We start from the raw sequence: 25,894 nt of genomic DNA on the forward strand, positions 1-25,894 counted from the left end.
CATGCGTCTTTTTCTTTCAATTTTTTTTTTTTTGCAAAGTTCCATTTCATTTCGAACGGTGAAAATATCCGAGTCGGCAAACTGTGATAATTAGACGCGGTGCATCTTCTAATAATCGCGTTCATCGCGGATAGAGAACAAAGGAGATATTGCGACGGGGTCGCGACATTTGAGAGACGCTGCTGTGCTGCACTAGAAAATGAGAGCGCTCTGCGTGAGCTGTAATCCATTGAAATAAGAGCCGCGAGGCGGGTGCGAATTTTTTTTTTTTTATCCACACGCACGCTTTGCGATTCCGAAACTGTGCAATGCCGTACATTATATATGTATATTGAGAGTGCTGTATTATACGGTTGGATTTTAATGAGACTTTCCCCGAGTTTGTAGTCAGGCGGTTATTGTGTCCGTCTTTCTCCCACCAAGGTCACTGCGTTATGTGCAACAAGGTTGGATTGACAATAGGATCTTGGTAGTGAAAAGAAATTGCATTGAATTCAATTGAATTCAATTGTGCATAATATATAAAAAAAAAAAAAAAAAAAAAAAAAGGAACGCGCGAGAGGAATGAAAATGGAAACCATGTCAAGAAATAATGAGAAACATTTTGTCTATACTCGTTATTATATTTTCGAGAGTTTAATACGTTGCCGCGGTTGATTGGACAACTGTTTTCGTTGAAAGAGAAACGAAAAATCGTGAAAAAAAAGAAAATAGAGAAAAACGACATTTTATCAAACCGCCCAGAGACGCTGGTCGGGACTTGATGTATGGAATATAAAAAGATGCGAATTGTATAGCAAACGAGATAATAGTTTCCGGAACGCTTGGAAGATAATATATATATATAATGTTATACGAATAGTGTGATTAGCATATCGCGTTTAACCGTTGCGGTATAACGTTTGATACTGTAATATCGCAGCCATTTGTATTTCCTGAGGCTAGGCTGACCCACGATTTAAATAAAACTCGTCTGTATGATACAATATCTAATACCCAGAACGAACAACGATTATTACAGCTTGTTATTTCCTCACCGTATACATATATACGTCACACCGCGACAAAAATAGATACATACGTATACCGTATCGGGAACGTGCACATTTACGTAGAAAAATTTGCACGAATGTATGCCAAATCCATTATTTGTTTACGATTATTACAGACGTTTGCTGAAAGATATTGATTATTTTATAGTTATATGTATATAATAACGTGCAGGTGCATGAATGTTCGATGCACAGAAAACGGAATAGAGTAGTTGGCTTTTTTCTTTTTCTTTCTTTCTTTCTTTTTTTTTATACAGTGTCTGAAGTTGGTAAGTTAAAAAGTGATCCGATCCGATATGTATAATAATGCCGTGTAATGCCTCTCGCTACTTATACGCGCGAATGGAATATCAAATCAACGGCGACGACCAACGCGGGTAGAGGGATAATGTGAGTTTTGTGAAGAGAAAAGAAAGCCACTCGCGGTGTGTATTTTCATTGTACAGAAAATAGAAACGAACATTTTAAAATGCCCGTCCCGTTTCGCGACCGTTATCATCGTCGACTTCGACACGTTGGCGGGTGTATTACCTTTACAGAGAGAAAGAAAGAAAGAAAGAAGGGGGGGAGGGGGAGGAGAAAGAGAGGGAAAATGAAACTTTCCACTTTTAAGACCGGCAGCTGTCACTCGTCGCTCTCCCACATGCATAACGTACCCAAGGAATTATATGCAGATCATCATTTGCAGGAACTGAAGGAGCATCGTGGTATTTGCGCATCACCTTTTATACTTCTCTCTCTCTCTCTTTCGCGTTTGCGATATTTACGGGGCATGTGCATCGTATAGTAATGATATGCGGGACGAGGGGGGGAGAGGAGGAATCTGCCCACCTGATTACCTGACTTCCATACAAAATCCTTGTCATCCAGAATCCAATCCGTCTGTTTAGTGAGAATCGCGAACGCGATACGGAAAGACACACGATAAATTACCATTGTATACGATCTTGGTTAAAATACAAAAAAATTTCACTACATTCAAGGTTTTTCTTCCAGATCCTGTTCACTCGTAATTTATCCTGCGGAGAAGGTTAATATGGTCGCATAATCATTGGTAAGTTGCCGAATTTTATATACTGTTTAAAAAAGAAAAAGAAATAGGTACGTTTCGGTTAATTTACATGCTTCGGGTGTTTTATTGCCGATACGTATGCATAATTAGTTTTATCGGATTAGTATTCGTATAATATAACTGATTAAATTTTCCCGCACCGAAAAAGATAGTCAACAAAAAATTCACAAGTAGTCAATAACCAGAGGCATTTTTTTCGTCAACTTCGAAATATTTAAGAAAATTCTAAATCCTGAGGTAATATTTTACCCAAAATAAGTTAACGGATTTATGCTTGTATAAATGAGACAACAGGCCGAACACAAATTTTTTGTATAAAATAGAAAATTTGAAAATCCATCGTTTGACGCGATTCGAAAATATTTCATCGATTCCGATTCATTTCAATATACGACCCTTGCCTGAACGTTAAATTTTCCCTTTATCCAGCTTGATCGTAAATCAGTTTCACGAGCCAAGGTATAATATTACGATAATGAGTGAGTGAACAAAGTTACACTTCTACACTGTATAAAAGGGTTTATGAAGTCTACAAGGCATGACGCGTTATACCTACTATGCATATACTCGGTGCACTAAATAGGAATGAAAGAAAAGTTTGAGAAAATGCGTAATAAGCGCTCGTTCGTTCGTACGTAGAACACTGCAGGTGCGGATATGTAGAAGGTGATTCCTACAGTTTGGTACAACGGCTATAACGCCGCGCAGAGAGACTAATGAGGCGGCTATATACGCCGTTAATTCATCTAAATACAAATGCAAGCATCACAATGCGTCGCAATAGGCTTGAAACCAACCTGACGTGATCTACCGTGATCTTGAAATTAACTTGCGGCCTAATTCCCATGGAATTGCCATGGTACCCTTATACCTTTACGACGCAACGACGCGTTGATTCCCCCCCCCCCCCCCCCAATCTCTCTCTCACTCGGTATTTTACACTTATTTTAATTATTTTCCACACACCTGGAACTATATAAAGTGTAGGTATGATATTGTGAACTTTTGCTTATATCTGTACCGTTGAGGAAAAGTTTCACGTGGTCTGAAACTACAATTCGACGACCCGAGTGCACAGAGAGGTCTTCAGATATCTCCTAGGTCTGATGAATTATATATGTTTTATACAAATAAGAAAGCGTCTGCTTTCCCGCGCAAATAAAAAAAAAGAAAAGAAAAAACACTCGAGTGCGAATATCACCTCTGTACAAACGTATAATAGAATAAGTGTGTGAATAATAATAACAACAACAACAAAAACAACAATAAAATATGAATCGTCTGAACTTGATACATCTACCATATACAACAGCGATGATCGATTCTTCAAATATAAAAATTTCTAGTTCTGGTTCCCATATCGGTAGTGGGGGGATTCCGAGGAGTATAAAATGTGAATCACTAGGTATGAATATGAATTTGATTTCAGGCCATGTATGGGCGAATAATTAATCCCGTGTGAAATGCCTACGTAATTTCCAAAGAAAAGTGTGAAAAGGCCGGCGACTGGAGGGTCGTGACCTTGCGATATGATTCAGGAACCGGCATGCGGTTGTATCGGTAAAAATGTACGTATATGATCACATCGGTGCAGAATCCTAGACGTTGTTATAATAGTGTCAGACATATCTCGGATTCTTCCGCGAATCACATTCGTTGGTCATCATTGACGTCATGTAGTGAAACATCGCGTATCGTTTGAGCGATGCCGCGTTCGTGGTTTATTCAATGACTAGTTTGGAAGCTGCATCGTGATGTGTGGCGTCTCGATACATCGGATAGATGATCGTATATGGAGGCGAATTCCCGCGGGAAAAGATTATGAATACGGTTTGCGGTTTTTGACTCCAGGATTCCATGATGCCGGCGCCAGGTTGAGTCGCAAATCTTTCAAAGTGCGATAAAAATTGCAACAATTTATTGCTCATCGCGTTGCAACCTTCGTTTTAAAGGGGAAAACGACGCGGCTGATTCGGTAATTATTATTACACGCTACGAATGCCTAGTTGCAAGCACAGCGTGTTTTTCAGATATGGGATGACATAGATTAATATTCACGGATCATCATCATCATCGTCATCATCATCATCCCCCGGGAGATGTCCGTTTTTACGTATTATACGATACTGTGCGTTGCTGCAGCAATTATCTGCATCTAACCTCCGCGATTATGTATAATGTACAATATATCCAAATGCTGCAAGGATAGAAAGTGCGATTTAATATCGCGTTGTTTTACGGCCTGCGTGCAGGGGATCAAGACTCAAGAGCACGGGCCAATTATAGTTTGGGATTCACAAAACCGTGGAAATTAGTTAATATCCAGTATAATAATACGCCGTGCGCCGAATAATGCTAAACAGCATAAAAAAAAAAAAAAAAAAAATCAACAAAAAACTTCGTACTCCTTGAATATTTATAAAAGGATAGATGTGTGGGGGGATTAATTTATGAGCATTTCATTGTCAGTGCAATGTGTTATAAGTACGAGTATATGTGCGAACGTGTTGAAAGACGATACTGCCGGGAGTAATTTAAGCTCAGTTTCTATATAGAGATATTACCGGCAGTGTGAAACAATTATACATATGCCCGATTCTCATACATATAGGTATTTATACATAGAATTTTCGTTATTTCTAGCTATAATTTCAAATCGATCGTAATTTCGTCCATCGATCGATCGATCTAAAACTGCGTCGTTAGTTTTTTTTAAGATGTGTTTAAATTTACAAATATCTCACGGCACGCTTTACGCTTGAATATAATGTATATAAAAAAATATGTATAACACCGAACTGCATGATCGTATTAATCGTAGGTGGATATTTAGTTTTTAATTTCTTCCTATAAGGATGCGTCGAGTGTATGTAGAAACAAGACGAAAATTTAATTACTTGTTTGTTTATTAGCTCTGAGCGATCGTTTGCAAGCCGCTTCGGCTCTACAGGTATAAACTACATGAACCGAATGTTTTCCAAATCACGTCATTTCAGTAGGTTCATTATTAACGTTGTTGTTACGTTATTATAATGTTATCTTTTTACGGCAAAAGTCTTCACAGTTATACAGTACATATTTTTTCGAAAGTGTTTGCCTCTTGTCAATGATGAAAAAAAAAAAAAATTTCTAGAATAAATTATCACACGTAATAGTTACAACTGTACACGTGATGAAGAAATAAATAAATAAATAAATAAATTTCCGTAACATCGTTTGATTCAACGACCGTAGTAACACGTAACGATTCTACCGATCGCTTCGTTCATAAAATCAATTGAAACTTGTCATAGAAGAATGAAAGTATCAACAGAAATGCTCGATACTTAATCCCGCAAGTTTCTCGAATAAGTACCAGTTGTATGAAAAAAAAAAAAAAAAAAAATTTAAACTTAATCAACAACACATCGCAAACATACAACGCACATATTTTGCCCCGGATATCTCAGATTTATCGACAAAAAAAATTCACCTCCCGCATTTAAGAATAACGCGGATGACAATCGCTAGAAGAAGGTGGATAAAACGATGCGCACGATTTGAATATCTACACAGTGTGAAACACGGTGACGCGTCACGAAGTTTTCACATCCGTGGATTTTTACCCGGGGCGGGGGTTATTAGGATACGATAGGGAAAAGCCCCGTGGATTCCGCGGCCTCTGCTCCCGGCAATAACGAAGTAACCTCGAGGAGGGTTTCGCGGCAACGATCAGCAGCCAGAGCCAAACCAGTACCACCAGTCAAACTCGGTCCGCGACCGGTAACCGACGTACGTAGAAATTCCGCGTTCGTTTCGTCGCTAACGCTGCTGCTGGTGTTTCTCGATACCGCTGCAAGCCTTCTTCCTGCATCTCGTGTTATTCTCGATCCTCCTCTCTCGCATATTAAACTTGAAAGTCAGTCAGTCAGTCAGTCAAATTCAGTATAGTTTCGTTATACGTCTCGCAGCTCTGGATCGTCCTCTATAAATCCGTTGTTATCGCGTCGATGTAACAACAAAATACCGCATTCTTATAAATGATTTTATATAAATATTTTTTTATTCATCAAATTATATTTCCGATCGTTTGATAGTGTGGAAAAAAGTGCGCGGGTGATATATATATATTGAAAATTTGAGTCGAACTGAGGAGGGAGGGGTAAAGATATACCCATCGAATGAAGAAGTAAATAAATAAAACCACGTATATATGCATATGTATATATACATACAAAACGCAACGGATATCAACGGACAAAAAACACGGCCCTCATGGTAATGAACTAGAATATATTGAATATATTGAATAAAAAGTAATAACAAAAATTGAAAAAATATATATATATATTTCATTCCCTCGCATATATATATATATAGTATATATGTTGCATACTTATCTCTGGCTCGTTTCAATTCTTTTTATTGCCCATAATGCGGTGAACGTTGATCTTCTACGGATAGGCTTCGAGTCTAATAGCTAATTGGCGATATTAACTAGTTAACAATAACAAGGAAGATCGAAACCACGCGCGGTCTGTCATTACGCGAGTTGTTACGGAAACGAGGTGGATGTAAAAGTATGAAAGACTGCACAGCCGATCACTCGCAGCGTGTCGAGAATTTCCTGAGGAACCTTTTGGTCCTAATGGTCGACGACTTGAAAAAAAAAAAAAATATTCTCGACTTTTTTTGGACGAATTTCAATTGGCACACTTTATCGGCGGATATCCGGCTCGTGTACTTTGAAAAGCAACTGTACGCAATTTGCACATTTGTTATATCATTAATAAAGTGAACTGAAATTCAAACGTTATACAGACATTTACAGCGAGACTCGTGGATTCTTGAACTGTATCACCGGCGGTACTCAACACAAACTTTCACTCGTACATATCAATGATGTGTGCATGTATTTGACGGTCTATGTACGATAATAATACATATTGCACTGCTTTGCCCGTGGTAGATAATATAAAAGGAAAATGATGATATGCGACGTTAGTTATTAACATTGCGTTATGTGCACGATGGTGCCGATACGATCACGCTACCTATGATATTATTACACCCATATAACGTATGCATGTACGGTGGAGGATATAGATTGCGGATCGGAAATATTATAATTCTGTACATACCTACATACGATACATACACGTATAAGGGAGGAAATACGAGTCAGGAAAATAGTTGTAAATTTTTCGGCAAGGCCTCCGTCGTTGTATTTCAACTAACCGAATTGAACAATCGTTGTAGGGATGGGACCGAACTGTTCTGTAATATGTTGCTGAGGTGGAGAACGAGGATTTTGTAAGCGAAGATCCATGCATGGAAAGAGCGAAATTACATGTGTACATACGTACAATGTCTATGATCGTACGACGAAACGTGTGAAATTCCGAATGGTGTAATTATCAGATTAGTAAGCCTGAATTGTTGAGGAGACAAGATCGAATTGTTGTTCTGAGCTCTTTGTCGCGAGCATTAAAAACTCCCATGATTTGTGTGCGCGTATATACATATATATATATATATATATATATATATATATATATACATACAAAAGGCGAAATGATCGTTGTGCAAAAGCGGATAACAACGACGTAAGAGTCGTCAGTCTCATTTTGTACATTTTTATCGCTGCAGGAAACGAGTGTTTTTATGTGTTCGTAAGTAAAAAAAAAGAAAAGATAACAAAATCACACTGCAAACAGAATCACAGCGAAGCCCATGGATCTGCGTCGCGTTGCACGATAGTCCGGAATTTTTTTCATTTTCGATCGTAAAATCGACTTATTTATACAGCGCGATGCAAATCCTCTCGGACTCCGCGGTGGCAATTTCATTCAGAAATGTATTGCAGTAGTGTATATAGAAGAATAATTTTGCAAGACTCGCGGGGAAGAATGATACCTTACAATTTCTGCAAGATTTGTGCACTGTAAGCGCACGACGTGATTGTATACCAGGTATAATAACGTGGAAAGTGACGTGGCCGTAATAAGAAAAAAAAATTGAATGAAAAAAACAATAAATAAATAAATAAAAGGAAGAAGGAAGACAAACCCAAGTGAAAATTGAATAATAAATCATGATGCAAAAGCGTTGCGGATATGGAAAAGAAAAGTAAAATGAGTCGTAACAAGTACATGTCATGATCTGTGAATGCAGCCTGCGCAAATTCAGTCGGGTGAAAAAAAAAAATTGACCGTTGCGCGCTGTCGACGCAAATTTCACGATCCGCGAGAGAAACATAATTTTTTAAACAAGGGCATGGCATCACCGTCGTCAAATTGTCCGAGTCTGTAATAAGACAAAACGATGGAAAATAATTATAATATTATAATTATATATGAAAAATGCAATCAAGTCAGGCGCGCTAGGTTCTTTTGATGTATATAAAGGCGATCAACGAATCACCTCCGAAGACAAACGTTGTTCGTCCGTAGATCTTATAACGCTAATAAATTATTTCGTCGGCAAACCGTGCGTAGAGAAGGTATCTCATTGGCAGACCTGGATACAGAGAGGCCCATTCATCCGAGCACTCGGCGTGTATTGGAAGGATCGTATGCGAACCGGAAACCTTCCGAGTTTATTAAAATTATATATATATATACCTGTATGATTGATCGATTTTTGATCGAGAAAATTTTACTGCAGACACTACGTTACACAACTTGGATTCAATTATTCCGGAACAAAATTAATTATCACTCTGCAGTAAAGAGTTCGTTAAGGATAACTGGTCAATTTTGTAATATATATTCCTGGTAATTTATAAATAAATTAATGGTAATTCGATGGGTAATATTTGAGTTTTACTTTTTTTTTTGCTGTTCTCTTTTCCTCTTTTCTTTGCGGAATGCACATTTCAATTGTATGCAAAATTAAATATTCTCAGCAAACTTATTTCATCAATCGTGCCTCTGTTCTTATGACGGAGACTTCTTTTTATGGCAATTACGTGTAAATTCTGTATAACTGTTGTACTGACTTCTGAAACGTAGTCGTTTTACCGAGAAGTGGTCGTTACCTGATTTCTGTCTAATTTAAATGACTTTTCGCTGATGAACAGTGGTCGATATAAGTTCCGGAAAGTCTCAAACTTTCGTATCGTATCTCGATTATCTGCGTCGTTGATAGTGCAATAAAAAAAAAATAGAACAAGGCAAAGAAGAAAAAATTTAAAGTAAGAAGAAAAAAAAGACGAAGTGTCTTGAAGTATAAATCAACTACGACGTTGACCATGAATCAGTTGCATATTTTCCTCATTAGCGATTCAGAAGCGACCGCGACTAAGGAGAATCACTTCAGGTACATGTAATGTATAACACCGATCGAGCGGTGAGCGTGAACTTGCAGTATTTATTTATTATACAAGTGTGTGTGTATATATATATACATGTGTATATATATATGTGTATGTATATATATGTATATATCTACTCGTTTTAGCCTCGCCATATTTGAAGCTGGAATCAGAGCGTTTCTTTCGAGAGACGACGCCGCGTACTGTTTTTTTCTATTCTACAGTGATTTACAGTTAGCCACCGTGTATACCACCGAATAATTTCGGCGTTGAGTATCTGGAACTTGACCCAGGCTCAGTTTCGTCGTGAAAAATTGTCTCGTTATTGAAGAAAAGACAAGAAGCAAAAAAAAAAAAAAAAAAAGAATGAAAGGAAAATGCAACTACGGTTGAAAAATGCACAAATTGCATAGCGCGGGTTTTGCGATTTGTTATTATTCCGTGATCAACACATTCTCAGAGCCCTCGAGGATCGTTGATGTGCATACATGTCTGTCTATTTACCTCGTTTTAAAAAAATCCTCGACGAGTATTAATGACGGCTCGTCCGTACGTGTGAATTTAATTACAACACTTAAGAAGACGAAGAAAAGAAAAAAGAAATATTAAACAAAAAAAAAAAGAAAGAAAGAAAAAAACCCCATTCGAGACACGAACATGCAATGGCGCCAATGCACCGGGTTATTTTCCATACGTAGCTATATATTATAGTGAAGGAATAAAAATTTATTTCTATTTTACGAGAATCCTTCGCATATATATTTACAGTAATCGGTCTGAAGTTATCGCGAATATCTGCATCATGTAATTTAACGACGTTTAAGTTTATAGTATCTACGTGATTAGAGTCAGACTTCGTTCGCCGTGCATGCAAGTTTGTATACAATAAATGTAGAAATTAATTATTCAGTTTACAGCAACACACACGACTCCTCGATCGCTCGAAGAAATACTTGTGCCAGCTACCTACCGCAAGAATTTTGTTATTTTATGTTTGGTAAAAATCTCACGTCCGATCTCTTGACCGTTACATGCACAAAAGCTACCAACCTAAACTGCAAACTGCGCGAATTATGCACGCGAAATATCCGCACATGCTGCAACAAGCGTGTCGAGTCACCAAATCGTGTAATGAAATAAAACGTGCGTGATACGTTGTCGAAACAAAAAAAAAAAAATAAAAAATTGGGTCGAACATTGTCTCTAAACTAAATATCAATCCATTCGAAGAGTTTTTCCTCGCAGCTGAAATACGAAATACTTGCAAGCTTGAATTTACAATCCATGCAAATTTAAGGAGGATTATAACTGGCCAAAGAACGATAGATTTTATTAATTTTAAGATAGTTCGTAAGCTAAAACGATCTCTTTCAAAATACTGAAATAAAAAATACTTGTATTGTGGTCTTTGCATGAGAAAAATGGTAAACGCGGTATTGAGGAGAGAAACCAAAAACAAGTGGGTCACATTTTTTCTTTTTCATCGATTAAACGTGAATTGACACAAATACAACTGGTTGAAAACTGTAGTAATATGACGTCAATCACGCCGAGGTATATCTATATATTGCGAACTCAGTGAAATTCGATTGCTTATACTTATAACATCCGCGATCATTTGTTTGTTTTTTTACGCAAGAGAAAAAATACGATCTGATTACTTTGTTTCTTTGCGTTATACGCAGAGAAAAAAAATTGATTTTTCTTGTAATGCAAAACCAAAACTCAGAATATCGCTGCTTCGTTTCAAATCACTAGAGAATGGTTGAAAAGTCAGTAGCTTCGTGTGATTTTCCTCTGCGATAACTTATACTATTTAGAAGATTATATTTTATACGAATCCACTGGAACAGTTTATTTTTATCACTTAGCATAGTCAAATATTTATGCTCAGCAAATGCTAATATTTAAGTTGACCACTGGTAGGGAAGAAAAAAAAAAGATTGGCTTCAATGACTTTGTAAAAAGTAGTCTTCTGAACAAAACAAGCCATCGTAGAGTGAAATCGAAGGAATTTTTTAGATTTTAAAAAACAATTAAACGATTTGAAATCCAAGCTTTCGCCATCAATACAGATATTTTCGATTTTTGTACTTTAAATCTCATCTTGGTATCCGCCAAATGCAATTATTCAACGAATACATAATGAAATCGATAAAAAGTACGTATCTTCGGTCAACCAACCACCGTAATCATGCTGCGATAAGAATGTCACGTGAAATTCGTAAAGTCGGTTGTATTTATTTGTTCGTTTTCCATTCTTCATTCTTTACCAGCGGCCTACGCCGAAGGTCAGGGGTGCGCATTGTCGATGGCGACTTTTCAGGCCATGCAGAATTAGCAAAGAGATATTAATTGTAGCGCGAAGGTCAAGCCGGACCTCGAGTTTGGTCTCTCGTACACACGCAAACACACCAACATCGCACATGTACGCCGGTATAGAATAGTTCTTGCTCAATCTTCCCGAGCGTTGGGCATCTGGTGATATTTGGTCCAGCAAAAGCCGGCCGAACCGACCAAAATTCCAAGGGCGAATTTTTCGTTGTCCCGTCGTCTACGCCGTCAGCTCCGTATAAAACGTTTATCCTTTTCGTATGCAAGGAATACACGTGCGTGTGTGGACATAGATATTTTTATTGCCATTTCGTTGTTTCGCAAGGCAATGCTGCTTGTCCGATGTCATATAAGCGTGCATTTATATATCTGTGATAATAGAATAGAAGACGACTTGAAAAATGAATGAAAAATATAGTGAAATAATTTTTGTTTTATTATACTCGTCGAGGTGAAGCCGCTGCTGTATTCACGATTTCTTGGAAAGGTTTTTCGGTCAAGTAATTAGCCGCAAGAGCTGTCTTAATCGTTATTTTATTGATTAATTTTTTTTTATACTTTCTTGAGGGCGGTCGTCGAGCGAGAGAATCGGATCTACGCGTCATGCATGACATTGCGTGTCGGCATATTAAACCTGATCAATGATCTTGTATGCATCGCCAATTTTGACTGTCGTATTGGAAATTGTGATAAAGAAATCAATCTTAAATGTATATAAATAACAACGTATTCGTACCGATAATCGCGTTTTTACTGTTCAACTTCAGGGACGAATGCGCGAACTAGATTTTATACCGTTTTTTCTTTCTCCCTTCCTTTGAAAAACTTCTTTTTTTTTTCCTACTCCTAGACAGGGTCAACAAACCTGACTAATGCTAATTACTTGACACGACTTACAACGCATGGAAACGAGGCTGACGATGACGAGTTGCAAATGCACCGTGGAACGCACAAGTTTCTGCTTGTACAGCGTCATTAGACACCGTGGCGTTAATTCAACGAACAGCGAGGTGGAGATTTTTTACCGTGTGAAAAGGACAATATCAGAAGAAAAATTGGTATTCACAAAGTTGAGCAAATGTGAGTGGGGCTAAAAATGTAGCGAATATCAGAAAGCAGACGGGGTACAAGGTACGAATTTTAAATAGAATTTGAAAATTTAGAAGAGTCAAAATGTAGAAAGTTGAAAGTACAGAAAACGAGAATTTGGAAATTTTCAAAATGAATTCTCATCATCCCTCTAGTTTTTTCAATCATCCTACACTTTTACCCACGCCCGTAATTACAGGTATAATAAAATCTTTCTGCGCGTTTCGCTAAAATTTCTTGTAGCATCAAATACCGCGATTAAAAATCACCGAATATCCTTTTACTATACGGTTCTAGCCTTGTCCTGGGCCCATGATTGTTGCAATGATCCGGTCAGCTGATTCTTGCAATGAAAAAAGGGTCGTAAAAACTGAGAGATCATTTAAGAAAAAAAATCAGCGAAACTCAGGAGGGGGCAACAACTGAACGGGGCAGTAAGCAAAAACACTTTTATACGGTAACTTGAGCGATAATTCTGCTACAAGCGTTGAGTGCAGTGTATTAATCAGGGTTGATAAGTATTTCATTCACGGATGAGAAATCAGCATGGCGATTGATTGATTTTTACGCGCTGTTATAATCGCTGCGTTGCTTGATTGATTCGCAATATTATTTCCCACTGGATTAATTCAAGAACTCGTGGAAAAATTGTTGTGTAATTTTTTTAAATATCAACCAGATGGAGGAAAAATAAAAAAATGCCGCATTATTATAGAATTATGTTGTATATCGCCGCGTATCTAAAAAGCCAAAATGATGAACCTCGAGGACTTTGTGTCAGAGCGGAAGAATCAGGCGCGTGTTTATACCATTTGGAGTATATTACACCATGTGTACTCATGTATACACTTACCGTACACACGCGGAAGCCTTGGAAGTTGTGAATTATTATTTGAACGCGTCTCTAGTCGGCAAAAATCTCAGATCTAGTATGTTTGTAGCGTGGAAACAACTTTCCGCCACGTGTCTCAAGTTTCGTGTCTATGGAGGATATGGGTGAGTCAAATTTACTGTACATTCGTAAGTTGCGAAAATTTTCTTGTAAAATTCGAGAAAAAATAGTATAAAAATTGTGAAACAAAACTCGGACGTAGATTTTTTTAATTTCAAATCGTTTTAAAATTATTAATTATCTATCAAATTCGTTCGTTTTTACTCTATGGCGGATTATTCTTTCGGAAAAATTATTTTCCACAAATTCACTGCAACGGACTTATTTTTGTTTCTTAATTAACAGTAAATTTGACACGACAGTTTCTTTTTTCTTTTGTTTTTTTCGTTTTTTCTTAATTCAATATATCAACGTCAATGAAAACTTAAAAAATTGAATATTTATCGATAACACAGTGTGATAAAAAAAATAATATTGGTGGTATTGCAGAGAGTGTGATCTCCTTAACAAAATTACCCATTGTGGAACGAAATCGAACGAATCTATTAGATTTTTAATAATTTAAATAGTGTTTTGAACCGAAGAAGCGATATCTAAGCTCAATTCTGTAATTCTCATATCATTGTCTCAAAGAGATTTTTCTTAGCTTACGAATATGCAATGTGCAACCACCTCGTAATAAAACAAACGATATTGTATTGATTATTGACTCTGCACAAACCTCTTTGATTTCTGCGTATGTTGAAAACAAAAAAGAACTTGCAAGTAGTTATGTTTTACTCGGGCAAAAAACACCGGCAAAATGTGATTCCATAAAATCTATAATGAAACACCGTGTACGGATGAATTTAACGTTTCTGCGGCACAGGGTATAATAAAATCGAGTTATAATTGCACCTGCGGTAGCGGTGCATCATTAGGCTCGTGTACAATTAAGAAGAGGAGTGCGTTATAGTTGTATACATGTGTATAGGTATAAACCGTACGCGTTGCATTGTATATATTCAAGATGCAGTTTTCATAAACAACAAATTTCGAAAGTTTGCAAGAGTTTATATTGTCGTGGGAGTTTAGGGCGTACTATAATATGTTATAATGACACTGTGCTGTTACTTGTAATACAGACGAAGTGAAGTGAAGTGCGTGCCTGCAAGATTCCTGCATCGCGGTCTCACTGCGAAAGTTGTTAATATCATATTCTGTACGCAATATCGTTTAAATAATATCTACCCTGTAGGTATAAGTATAAACTGCATAAACAACGGGTGGGACGCGAGTGCAGGTGGATAATAATTTTTGTATTATACATACGTTATATACGTGTACATATGTGTGTATATGAGGCATTCCACCCCGAACCGACCTACGTCTGACCCTCAACGTCGTTTTAAGTATGGTGTAGACCGTACAAAAAAAAAATCATCTTTCACTGATTGCGAGTTTTACAGTTTTTCGACCATGGGTTTGATTTTTATCGCTGCCAAAAACACAAAAACACGATTTTTTTTTATCAATATCCCCAATATAAATTTGTATTTATTTTTATTTATATTCAATTTGATTTACCTCAATTATTAATTACTCGTTTCGCTTGTAGCTTCTAAACAGAAAGCTTACCCACTTCCACTTTGTTTTCAAAAGTTTCGTTTTTCAACAAGCAAGTGATGAGAAAAATTCAAAGCCTATCGATTACGGCTATTCGTTAAAAAATTGTGTTTTGTGTTTCTGGGAGCAGTAAAAATCGAACCCGTGGACGAACAAATCTAAAACTCAGCGAATGATGATTTTTTTTCGTACACTCTACACCATATTTAAAAAAAATTTTAAATCGTCGATGGCAACTATCAAACGTAGGTCGGTTTGGCGTGGAATGGCTCGTATCTATATACCGTACAAGGCGGATTCGCGACTCTGCAGCAGCTCCGAAGTCGAGGAGCAGGCAAACGAGTCAGAAAGAGATAAAATGAGGTAGAGAGAGAGAGAAAGGAAGAGCCGACTTTACCGGAGACGAGCGTATTATGCAAGCGGTCGAGAAGCAACCCGGTCAATGCCAAGGTGATCTTCTCTCGGCTGGAGGCTGCGCGGCGATCATCTCTCATCTCTTCAGAGGCTTCTCCTTTTCCGTCGGGCGATCCGGATATCGCAGAGTTGAAAACCGATTCCGCCTTTGCGTAATTTCCCGCGCATTAATTAACATTTTTATTAGAACTTCGCAACGCGATAAGGAATTATTCTTACTATTACGAGCTGCACACTATTAAAAATGATTGTGATTTTACTACTTTAGTTGTCAATATACGAAATCAGGTTAAAAATTTATAAATTCGGTGCAGGGATGGAAATTTCTATGCATCACGTATTTGTCTTAAATTTACAATGAAAATTTTTGATTTTACTAAACTTTATAAGAAAAATACAGAAAAAAAGTAATTTGAATTTACCATATTATGTAGTAAATTTGTTGTATTTGTAAATTGAGTAAATTGAATAAACAGTAAACGTATAGTGAATTCCAAAAGTTTTAAATACAGTGTAGAAAGTTCCATACGGAAATTTTTAGACGGTGCAGGTACCGTTTCTGATCCAACGATTCAATACTCGTGAATATCGTGACTAAGATCATGATACGATTGATGCAGGAGTCGCATATTTCACTCGCTGATCCGGCCCGACCGTACAATATGAAGTCAGACTGGTTTTGCCAAAATATCCCGAGGCGAGGGGGGAATTTATACGCCACGTTGAAATTGTTACGTGTCATGGGGCCGAGATCAAAAGTCTCGCTGATCCAAACGCTGCGGAACGAGATTTATGCATATATGTATATATGTATGTATGTACATATATGCTGGACTCGGGAATTTTTACAACGCAACAATGACGAACACCGAGATGCGTATGTTATACATATTTACGCCTCAGTGTGCATGTAACTTTATAACACCGAGCGCAATGAACTTGGAGGAATCCGGCTGAAAAAATGTACGAAGATGATTGCCATCTGAATGGGATTTCTTGTTTTTTTTTTTTTATGTCTTCAATCGTTTCTGCTCTTTTTTTTTTACACGCACGCACGAACCAAGCGTGATCGGTTACTACAATTGTTATATGGTTAACCGTTTTTTAAAATTATTTTATATCGCGATGAAAAAGGATATTACATTACGATGACAAATATCAGAAACGAAATCTCTGATAGTTCGGAATTCGATACAAACTATATCTGGACACGTGTGATAAATATTTGTGGGATTAGCATATTCGTTGTGTAGGCAACAAGCCGCTTATATTCAAACACCGACACTCCCTGTCGAATTATAAATCTCGAGAACTAGATCGAGGCGCGAGATTTCAAAAATGAAACGCGTTAATACTCGGAGGTGATTTGTAGTAAGTCGGTTCGAATCGAGTTTCCTGATCAAATTTACAGCATAAGGAGTAACTTCGTTACACCGCGTGTACGAATAATCTCAAATTCAAATTCGCACATGTGTCACACATGTCAGACAAAGGTTTGAACGATTTCGTCGACTTCCTGTAATTTTAATTTTCACCTCACCGCTCGACTACACACATCTTCGTGTCATTCCGTTTCCGTCGGTGCTGAAAGATCCTTAAAATTACGGCATCTCTACTTACACGCAGGCCAAAGTGCCGCGCTCGTAATATTCACACGGTTTTCTTCAGCGCTGATCTATCGATCTTAAACAGGGAACAGCTGTATTAGCGTACACTTAAAGTCACAAATGATTTCCCACAAAGCCACGAGGCACAATGAAGCGACGGACGAATGTCATTCATGCCGAAGTCGCACGTCTATAATATATATACATATATACACATACATATCAGTGGCGATAAGACCTCGTTACGTTTGACGGTGTGGGCACGGGGTGCAGGCTATAATGACGTCATATCGGAGACTCTGTATCCTACATATCGGTCGAGGAATGAAAGTAAACGCGTTCAACCTGCTCCTTGAACCCTGCATATCGAACGAAACCTTTGCACGGAGTTAAAATCTTAATACATACCTACGTATGGACAACAATAAGTATAATAATCGGAGCAGACGAAACGCGGCGAATATATGAACAGCAAGTTGATAATCGACGCAAGTACACGCTCCTAAGATTAAAAGTAAATTAATTCGTTATAAATATATTTTCGCTTCTTGATGGTTTTTACGTACGTACATGACGCAGAGACCCTTGGATTGCGGAACGGAATGCAGAATAATACCGATGCAATTCCCGTCTCTAATTCGTACTTGCGGTGGATTTAATTAACTCCTTGTGTACCTACCACATGAGGAAGCAACGATCGGCGGGGCAAATAAGTAAAAACACGGAATGATTTTTATGTAACCGTGAGACGACGGTGTTTTAACGACGTTTGAAGTACGTCGCAAGTATAACGACGTGCAGAAACGTCGACGTGATTTTGCGCGTGCCGCGATGCCGCCACGCTCGCAGCCTTATATTATATTGTTCTCTCGGTGTCGGGTGTATTTTTCTTTTTCTCCTCCTTCTTTCGTCTTCGTATTTTATTGCAATACTTTTTTTCCACTCAAATTACAAGACATTCAGGAGTGTTATTATCCCACCAGGCCGACATGCACGCGCTAACGATCGACAAGGTTTGATCCGCACGGATCCGGGTTTACCGATTTACAGTTGTAAGAGAGCGCGCGGTCTATCGATTATCAATCGTTAATTCAAGGCCGCTCAAAATTGTGCAAGTCGCATTACACGACACGCGACATTCCCGAGCAATGGAAGAAACGAAAAAAGTAAAAAGGCACGTGATTGCGGGCTTTTTCGCTGCTTCGAAATCGCTCCTCGCCTCACGTGTTTCCGAACTGTACGTAGCCTGATACTCGATGTTGCAAAATTTGCGACGAGTGTATATAACGTAACCCATAACGTGTAATGGTGGATGGATAATTCGGTAGGCTTTATAGAGTAAAACAACGGCGCTTCGTCTCTATAGTGGCTTGGTTATTAACGACGGTAAGAAATTAATGCTGTTCAGTGAGCACGACGCGAAACGAGAAGGAAAGTAGCTGAAAGCGTAAACTAAATTAAATAACTCGCTGCTAGGCCCAGAGGTTGAGCAAAAGTGTCTAATATACCCGGCTGCTCTACCGTATTATACCTTCTATACGCATTGTGCTGTACGGTTCGCTCTATATACAAGCGCCCACTTTATTTCGATTCGTCAAGTCATCCGCTCGTCATATCGTAATATCCGGAAGTTGGGATCTTTCGAGGCTTCGACGACTCGGCCCTTCCTGACTTAACGGCGATATCTGATCGATAAAAAAATCACGGTTTGTCGTCAACAAACTTGTCAATCTTTTCGTCATTTCTCACACTCGATTAGTCTTCTTCAAAGAATTCAAACAAATTGAACGCCTGAAGTGTTTTGTAAGAGTTTTACAGTCATCGTGACACATGCTCGAGTGAATCACTTCCAATTAAAGACGAGATTACAATTAATGTCTATATATTTGATCGATTCCTGGGATACCTTCATGGCTGATTTAGCGTTACCGTTACCGTTATTATTATTATTATTATTACCATATTGTATTCATGCATTACACGTATAATTTTTTAATGAAACGAAAATGGAATGCAATTTTTTTTTTCGCAGCGAAATTTCTCACGATTTAGATACGACCGCGAGACTTGGGCCGACCTTTTAGCCGGCTTTATAGCTCGCGTTCAGAACGAACCACTTCTTATTATACACCAACACGTATATACGCGTTGTGTACACTTGAATAGACACAACTTCCTCTCTAGTGATTCAGGGCTGGGCATATATGCGGCAGGTATTATAAGGTATAATGTAATTGTTGTCTTGTACAGGTATGCAGCAACGACAAGAGTCGAGTGCATTTGTTCGGCATATCAAGCCTCAACTTGGACTCCACGGCGGAATCGTATCGCGTTACAACCGAAGCGATTCGTGATATAGGCGTAGTCAAAGGTATTATTCGTGTCTGATAATAGGTGCAACTGTTCGCGTAGAAAGTGCATGGAACGTGTGAACGGCTTGGAGCAGCTTGCTGCACAAAGTTATTTTCATCGAAACGTGTAAAAACTCGCATACATCAGTTATGAAATGCAGATTCGGGTCATCGCCTGTGCAATTCTAAGCGAATTCAATGAAATAGAGCTTCCAATAACGGGGAGTGGTTTAAATGCGGTTCGAACTGCGGTTTACGGTTTGAAACTGAATTTATACGTATACATTTGTGAAAGCAAAGCAATTTGCGCGGCTGCACAAATTAGTTTTGTAAAACTGTATAAAAATACGTGGGCAAGGTCGTGCCTAGAGGTGGTTTAAACATCGGGTCTCGGGTGCACGCAGCACTTATAAAGGCAAGAGAGAGAGACTATAAATGTAATGAATGAGAGCTCTCAAAGTGGCGAAACTTATCCACATTTAACGTCGGAACAACAATGGCACGGTTGCGGGGTACGGTTTTATATACTTATATCAACCAGAGCAAGCTGCGCACCGGAGTACAAGTTGGTTTTCTTGGACACAATGCCACCTGTTGTGCCAGCGGGGCCCCCCTTACAGCAGTCAGTCACAAGCCTCGAGATCTCGTTGCGCAACACATCTCTGAAATTTGTTGCCTCCAGCTTTCATCGCTCCCACAACCAAGTCGTAACAGGCCATTCGACCGCCAGGCGCCCAAAACAGCAGCTAATCCGTGTATGGATTCGGTATGCTTAGAAACGTAAATTTGGATCAGGTTTCGCGGAGACACCGGACGGGTGCGTGTAATGATTTGGACTCGGATCTTTCGCAGCTGATTCTCCATTTTTATTACACCCTCTCTGTTGGAGCGGAATTTATTGGCCAATGATTCGTTAATCGATGGAGGGACGGAGTCAACTTTTGAACCTCGCTCCTGGTGAACTTCAATCGTAAAGGAACGAAATCGTACGGTTATATTATAAGGACGTCTGCAGGTTACACCTACATGTACGCGTTGTACAACTTTGGCGACGGAAATCGTTACCGTCGATCTAATCCCGTTCCATCGTCCTTGGAAGTTTATAGTTTAACTTCGTGGGAACGAGCATGAGAAAGAACCATACTGAATCTGGCCAAAGGGGGCCGACGTATGGGTACACATAAACACGGTGCATTACACACCGCGTGAGTACCATGGACACTTTTATAAGAGGTGATATCCTGACTCCGCGTGTCAAGGATCGTCTGACCGTTCGCCTCGTGTATACATGGGTATAATATTATACAGCGAAGAAAGTACTCCGGACAAATTACCTCAATATGTACAATTTTAACGACAAGTTCTTTATATGCCAAGCGGGAAACAGGGGAGAGAAATGTCCAGGAAAGGCGACGATGCAGTGACCCGGAAGACGCAACGTTGCGTCGGTACGTGTATGTATGATCAACTCATTAAACCAGGGCGCAAAGCTTTCTGCACGACGAACTCTCGAGTCATAACAACTCGAATCGGTCGACACTCTAGTGACCCGCGAATGTTCGTCGAATGGAGACCAGAGAGACCGTTCACCAGTCTCGGCGTGTCTAGGCATCTGGTGTTATACATTACGTGTAGGTACACAGAGAAAGGCGTGGCGCCGTCGCGTATCTCGGCATTCCGTTGATCGTTGCAATTTCATAGCCGATGAAATTCTCGTGCGGAATCGATCAGGAAGAGGTCTATGCGTCGAAAAAATTTTTAGGCTTGGAAAATAATCCGACTGCAGGCGTCATTTTTCACACGAATAAAGTGTATGCGAAAAGCTGTACGATGTACAGGAAACTATTTACTCTCGATTAACGGCGGCGTGGAAAGTATCGCGGTTCAGCGTTAGACAGGTATTGCGATTAGTGAAGTAACAAAACGAGACTAGACCGTGTACCCCCACCCCTCCGCCCAGTTTATGCATAAACGTTAAGCAAGCATTGTTTATTTCATTTTCTTTACTTTCTTTCTTTTTCAGAGCACGAAAATTGATTCCGCGCGCCTACCTCAGCGGTTACACAACCGAAATATTAGCATACCTAATAATTTCCGAACGAGCATGGTATACAAGCCATCACCGTGTGTTTCTAACTACCTCGACGGTCTTGCAGAGTGAATTATCATTCATTACGTGTATACGGAAATTCCTCTAACGATTGTCGTATATTATTCTGTTTCAGATGGCACTGCACTTATCGGCGAGAAATATGGTGGTCGTAGTGATCGTGGCGGCAGCATGTGCCTCGGTAGCATCATCGGTTATCGACGATGACGAAAAGTTCCTCGAGATAGGCGTCAACGTCGACGAGAAAACTAGTCAAAAATTGAATGCCAAGACGGAATCAGAATCGGTTAGAAACGTTACAACGACGACGTCGAGGCGCGACAAGACGATTATCCACAGACTGATCGGTGGGCACGTGAAGCATTACAGCGCGAAAGTGACGGAGGCCAAGGATCAACGTGAAACACCGCCGACGAGGTGGGACGAGGACGGACTGGTGATGTCGTCGGCCGGAAACGGAAAGGAAAAGACGTCTTCGTCGACGCGACGAACCGATGACGACGAAGAGAAGAAATCCCTTTCGCAGCAGGTTAAGGAGGGGAAATACGGACTTATACAGAACGAGATATACAAGACGCCACCCGAGAGGCCGGGGATCATAAGCTACCTCGGTAATCCCGAGGTGCCGAAGGACACGGCCAAGAATTTGGGGGGACTGGAAGAGGAGGAGATATGGCTCGCGGAGAATCATTTGCTCGTCCTGAGGGGCGGGAAATTTCCTGTATCGAACGTCAACGCAAAAAGGCCCGAAAGCAACACCGGCAACTGGCCGCCCATCGATGATTACAAGGCGCCAGAACGGCAGGTCAAAATACCACCGCATCCGAAAGTGCCGCCGCCCTTTCCCGTCCAGCTCACTGAAGGGGGACCCGTTCAGATTATCCGGGCAAACGGGTCCGTGTCGGTCGTCAACGACACCGCCGACTATGAGGAGTACGCCAACTATCCGGAGGGTTTCTACCCGGGGGAGGCGCCGTTTTATCCGACCTCGTCCAACATCTCGGAGCCCGTAAGCACCGGCTTCTACGGCAACGCTTCCGAGGGGGTTTTGGGGCCCTTTTACCAGTCACTTCCGGCCGGCGCGGTATTCGTCCCGCCGCCGAGCAACCAGACGGACTACGACGAGGAAGACCAGTCGATATACTACCCGCCACCCTACAGCTTCTACTACCCGCAGGACAACGCGACCGCGGTACCCCCTGGTCCCCTTGTTCCCGGCATAATCCTGCCTCCCCCGCCAAACTTCTTCGCCGAACAAGACGAGCGGAAGCCGACGACCAAGGGCAGGTTCTACGCGAAAGAAACCACCACCACCCCCAGGACGACGACCACAACCGAACGAATCCGGGAGACGACGAAGTACGCTCCGCCGGCTCCGACGCCGCGACGTAAGACGGTCCCGAAACCGTACAAGGCTCGATTCCCGACAACAACACCGAGCTACTCGACCGGTACGAAGCCGACTACGAGAGTCCAGAGCCACCAAGGAACCCCGAAGACGGTCGGTAAGCTCAAGTCCAGGAACTTTACCCGGGTTCCAATCACGCCGGTGACTTCGACGCCGTTCGACACCCCGCGGTACGTCGAAACGACAACCACGGTCCCGGAGAAAGCGAGCACCACTCCGACCGGCGACTACTACGACGTCCAGACCGAGGTCGAGAACCATTTGGTCGACTTGGGCCCGCCTCAGGGCGGTCAATGGTCAGCGATAGTGAGTAGCACCCCGGTGCCTCTGCTCGCCTATTACGCGACTACACCGTTGCCGTCGGAGCGGACGAGGAGTACGGAGGATGATATAGCGCCGATTCACGTCAAGGCGGAGATTGATATACCGGCGAAGAATCCCGCGGCTTACTACTTCTACGAGGAGACGAATGGGCCAGCGGTCGCCACGACGACACCTTCACCTTACTACGACGTCCAACCGATACCGAGGCGGCGTCAACCGAAGAAGCAGTATTACAGCGTCGAGATGGTACCGTCCCAGCAGACGTCGAACGACTTCGCAGACCTGAAACTCAACCCGGTAATTAAGACGGGACAAGGTTACAACGAGTTCATAGACCCGGAGCCGGTGGTTCGGAATCCCGCACCAACGACCAAGTATAACGTCGAGCGAATTAGAGGGTTTGTTAGCGATCGGGAAAATTCACCGAAGTACTATCAATCTCTGTCGTTGGGGGGCTCGACGGCCACCATCAAACCTTACTACACGACGCAGAGGCCGCGATTCTACTACCAGAGTACCCGTAACGAACAGTACGCGGACTACAGGGATGATCAGGAGGTAAAATCGAGTCCGATTTATCAGTATAGCTACGAGGCCAACGGTTACACGAAGCAGCGACAACAGCAGAGCTATAGGCAGCAGGAAATAGACGACGTACCGACACCGGATGTACGACAAGTCTATAACGAGTATCAACAACCGACGAGGACGGCTGGGGGCCAGTACTACAACGATTACGACGTCCAGCCGGTGCAGAAGGTGCAGAAATCGTCTGGGATCTCGTACCTGACGAATCACAGACAGTCGTATTCAGCGGCGACGGCGAGGCCGTCGGTAAACACGACGCCGAATCCGCATCACGCGTATTACACGAAACAGGATGAGCAGCTGCTGGACGATGTGACCAAGCAGTACTTCACGATATTCGGTAAAAAGTTGCCGGAAAACGTCCTTCAAAGCACGACACCTTTGTACAGAGTCGAGGCGGCGGCTGAAACGACGACGGAGAGTCCGGTGGGCCACGACGTCAACACCTACGTGGCGAACAATCGTTACAACGGTAACGGTAACAGTGCCGCGGTTCATCAGCTGCAGAGTTTGACACCACCCAAGGTCAGCGTTCACTACGGCGACCAGACGCAGAGGCCGTATTCCCTCGAGGGCGACACTCTGGTGAATTACAAAAACCCGTTGCCGCCGATAAACCCGGACGCCGAGTTCATCCCCGTTAACAAACCGGTAGCACCGTCTAGGCAGCGGCTCCAAGAGTTCAGAAGCGAGCAGATTTCAACGCCGTTCAGAAATCGAAACGGCGGTAATTACCTCCAGGGATCCAATCAGCGGGAGACGTCTTCGTATCGTGGACGCTATCCGACTCCGTCGCCGATATCGCTTGCCAATGATATTTCGGTAAACTACCGAGACCCCAGGCCGCCGATAAATCCGGACGCCGAGTTCATAAATCCTGTACAGGGGCAACGGAATCAAGCGACTAGAGGTGGCTCGTATTTTGCCTATCAGTTACCCGGCAACGGGGGACACTTTTATTTCCTTACGCCACAGGCGATATCCCAAAGGCAAGATCTTACCAACGGCGGATATTTTTACTCGAAACCCACCGCGACGAGGCTCGTGAGACGTCGTCGTCGGGGTCCCGCCGAGGGCTGAAAATTTCGAAATCGTACTGACCGAAGGCAGTCCCAAAATGCCATAAAACGAATGAGAAATGTTGCACGGATATTATCGAAGGAACAAAAGTATGGGCCTCATTTGTATGCCTATTACGTACGCAATTTGCTGTATCAGCACAACAATCCTGATTATATTATAATTTATTTTTGTATATATTGAGTATTAGGTTAATTACTATTACTATTATTATTTTATTCTACGCCGGTATATTAGTGGCACGTTTTATCACAATCGTACCACACAGGATACGATCAGTTGTTAAAATTGTGATTCGATTAATTATTATCATTATTATTGTGCACTATCTTGTATGTTATCTGTGATTAAAGAAATTTTTAATTTACGTGTACAATTGAATGATGTATAGGTGTTTAATTGATATGCGTGTCAAAAAGTTCAAGTTGTCAAAGAATATCGTGAATTCAATAGAATGTGAAATTTTCGACGAATCTTTTACACTCTGCGATAAATTATCCGATTTCCGATGTCGCCATTGAATAAGATCAATTTTAAAAACTACGTTGAAGATATTCACTTTTCAAACAATTAAATATGATTCTACAGTGTCAGTTAACTATCCTTCGTCCATTTTGTATATATTTCGAGTTTGCGATAGCTGATTGGTGGTAAGTAAATATAGAAAATTCCGA

The 25,894-nt window shown here is 40.8% G+C and overlaps 2 protein-coding genes across 6 annotated transcripts in view; one reads left to right on the plus strand and one right to left on the minus strand.

The window, feature by feature from the left end:
* Window positions 1-25,894, minus strand: part of LOC124307074 (N-alpha-acetyltransferase 15, NatA auxiliary subunit) — a 40,483-nt gene that overhangs the window by 10,305 nt on the left and 4,284 nt on the right. The window lies entirely within an intron of this gene.
* LOC124307072 (uncharacterized) lies at window positions 1,966-25,601 on the plus strand. 5 transcript variants are annotated; one of them, XM_046768401.1, is made up of 3 exons: window positions 5,851-6,381; window positions 21,734-21,817; window positions 21,936-25,601. In XM_046768401.1, the coding sequence occupies exons 1-3, from the start codon at window positions 6,379-6,381 to the stop codon at window positions 25,218-25,220; spliced, it is 3,372 nt and encodes a 1,123-aa protein (XP_046624357.1). In that variant the 5' UTR covers window positions 5,851-6,378; the 3' UTR covers window positions 25,221-25,601. The 5 variants fall into 5 exon arrangements, with proteins under 5 accessions (XP_046624359.1, XP_046624357.1, XP_046624358.1 ...); XM_046768399.1 differs by lacking the exon at window positions 5,851-6,381 and adding an exon at window positions 12,658-12,810; XM_046768403.1 differs by lacking the exons at window positions 5,851-6,381; window positions 21,734-21,817 and adding an exon at window positions 1,966-2,106.

The sequence above is a fragment of the Neodiprion virginianus genome, chromosome 6 (genome assembly GCF_021901495.1).
Source record: "Neodiprion virginianus isolate iyNeoVirg1 chromosome 6, iyNeoVirg1.1, whole genome shotgun sequence".
Classification (NCBI taxonomy): domain Eukaryota; kingdom Metazoa; phylum Arthropoda; class Insecta; order Hymenoptera; family Diprionidae; genus Neodiprion; species Neodiprion virginianus.

Coding starts and splice junctions, on each gene's coding strand:
- LOC124307072 (XM_046768399.1), top strand. CDS start 12,673: ATGACGAGTTGCAAATGCACCGTGGAACGCACAAGTTTCTGCTTGTAC. Junction 12,811..21,733: donor CAATATCAGAAGAAAAATTG/GTATTCACAAAG, acceptor TTTCTTTTTCAG/AGCACGAAAATTGATTCCGC. Junction 21,818..21,935: donor ATAATTTCCGAACGAGCATG/GTATACAAGCCA, acceptor ATTCTGTTTCAG/ATGGCACTGCACTTATCGGC.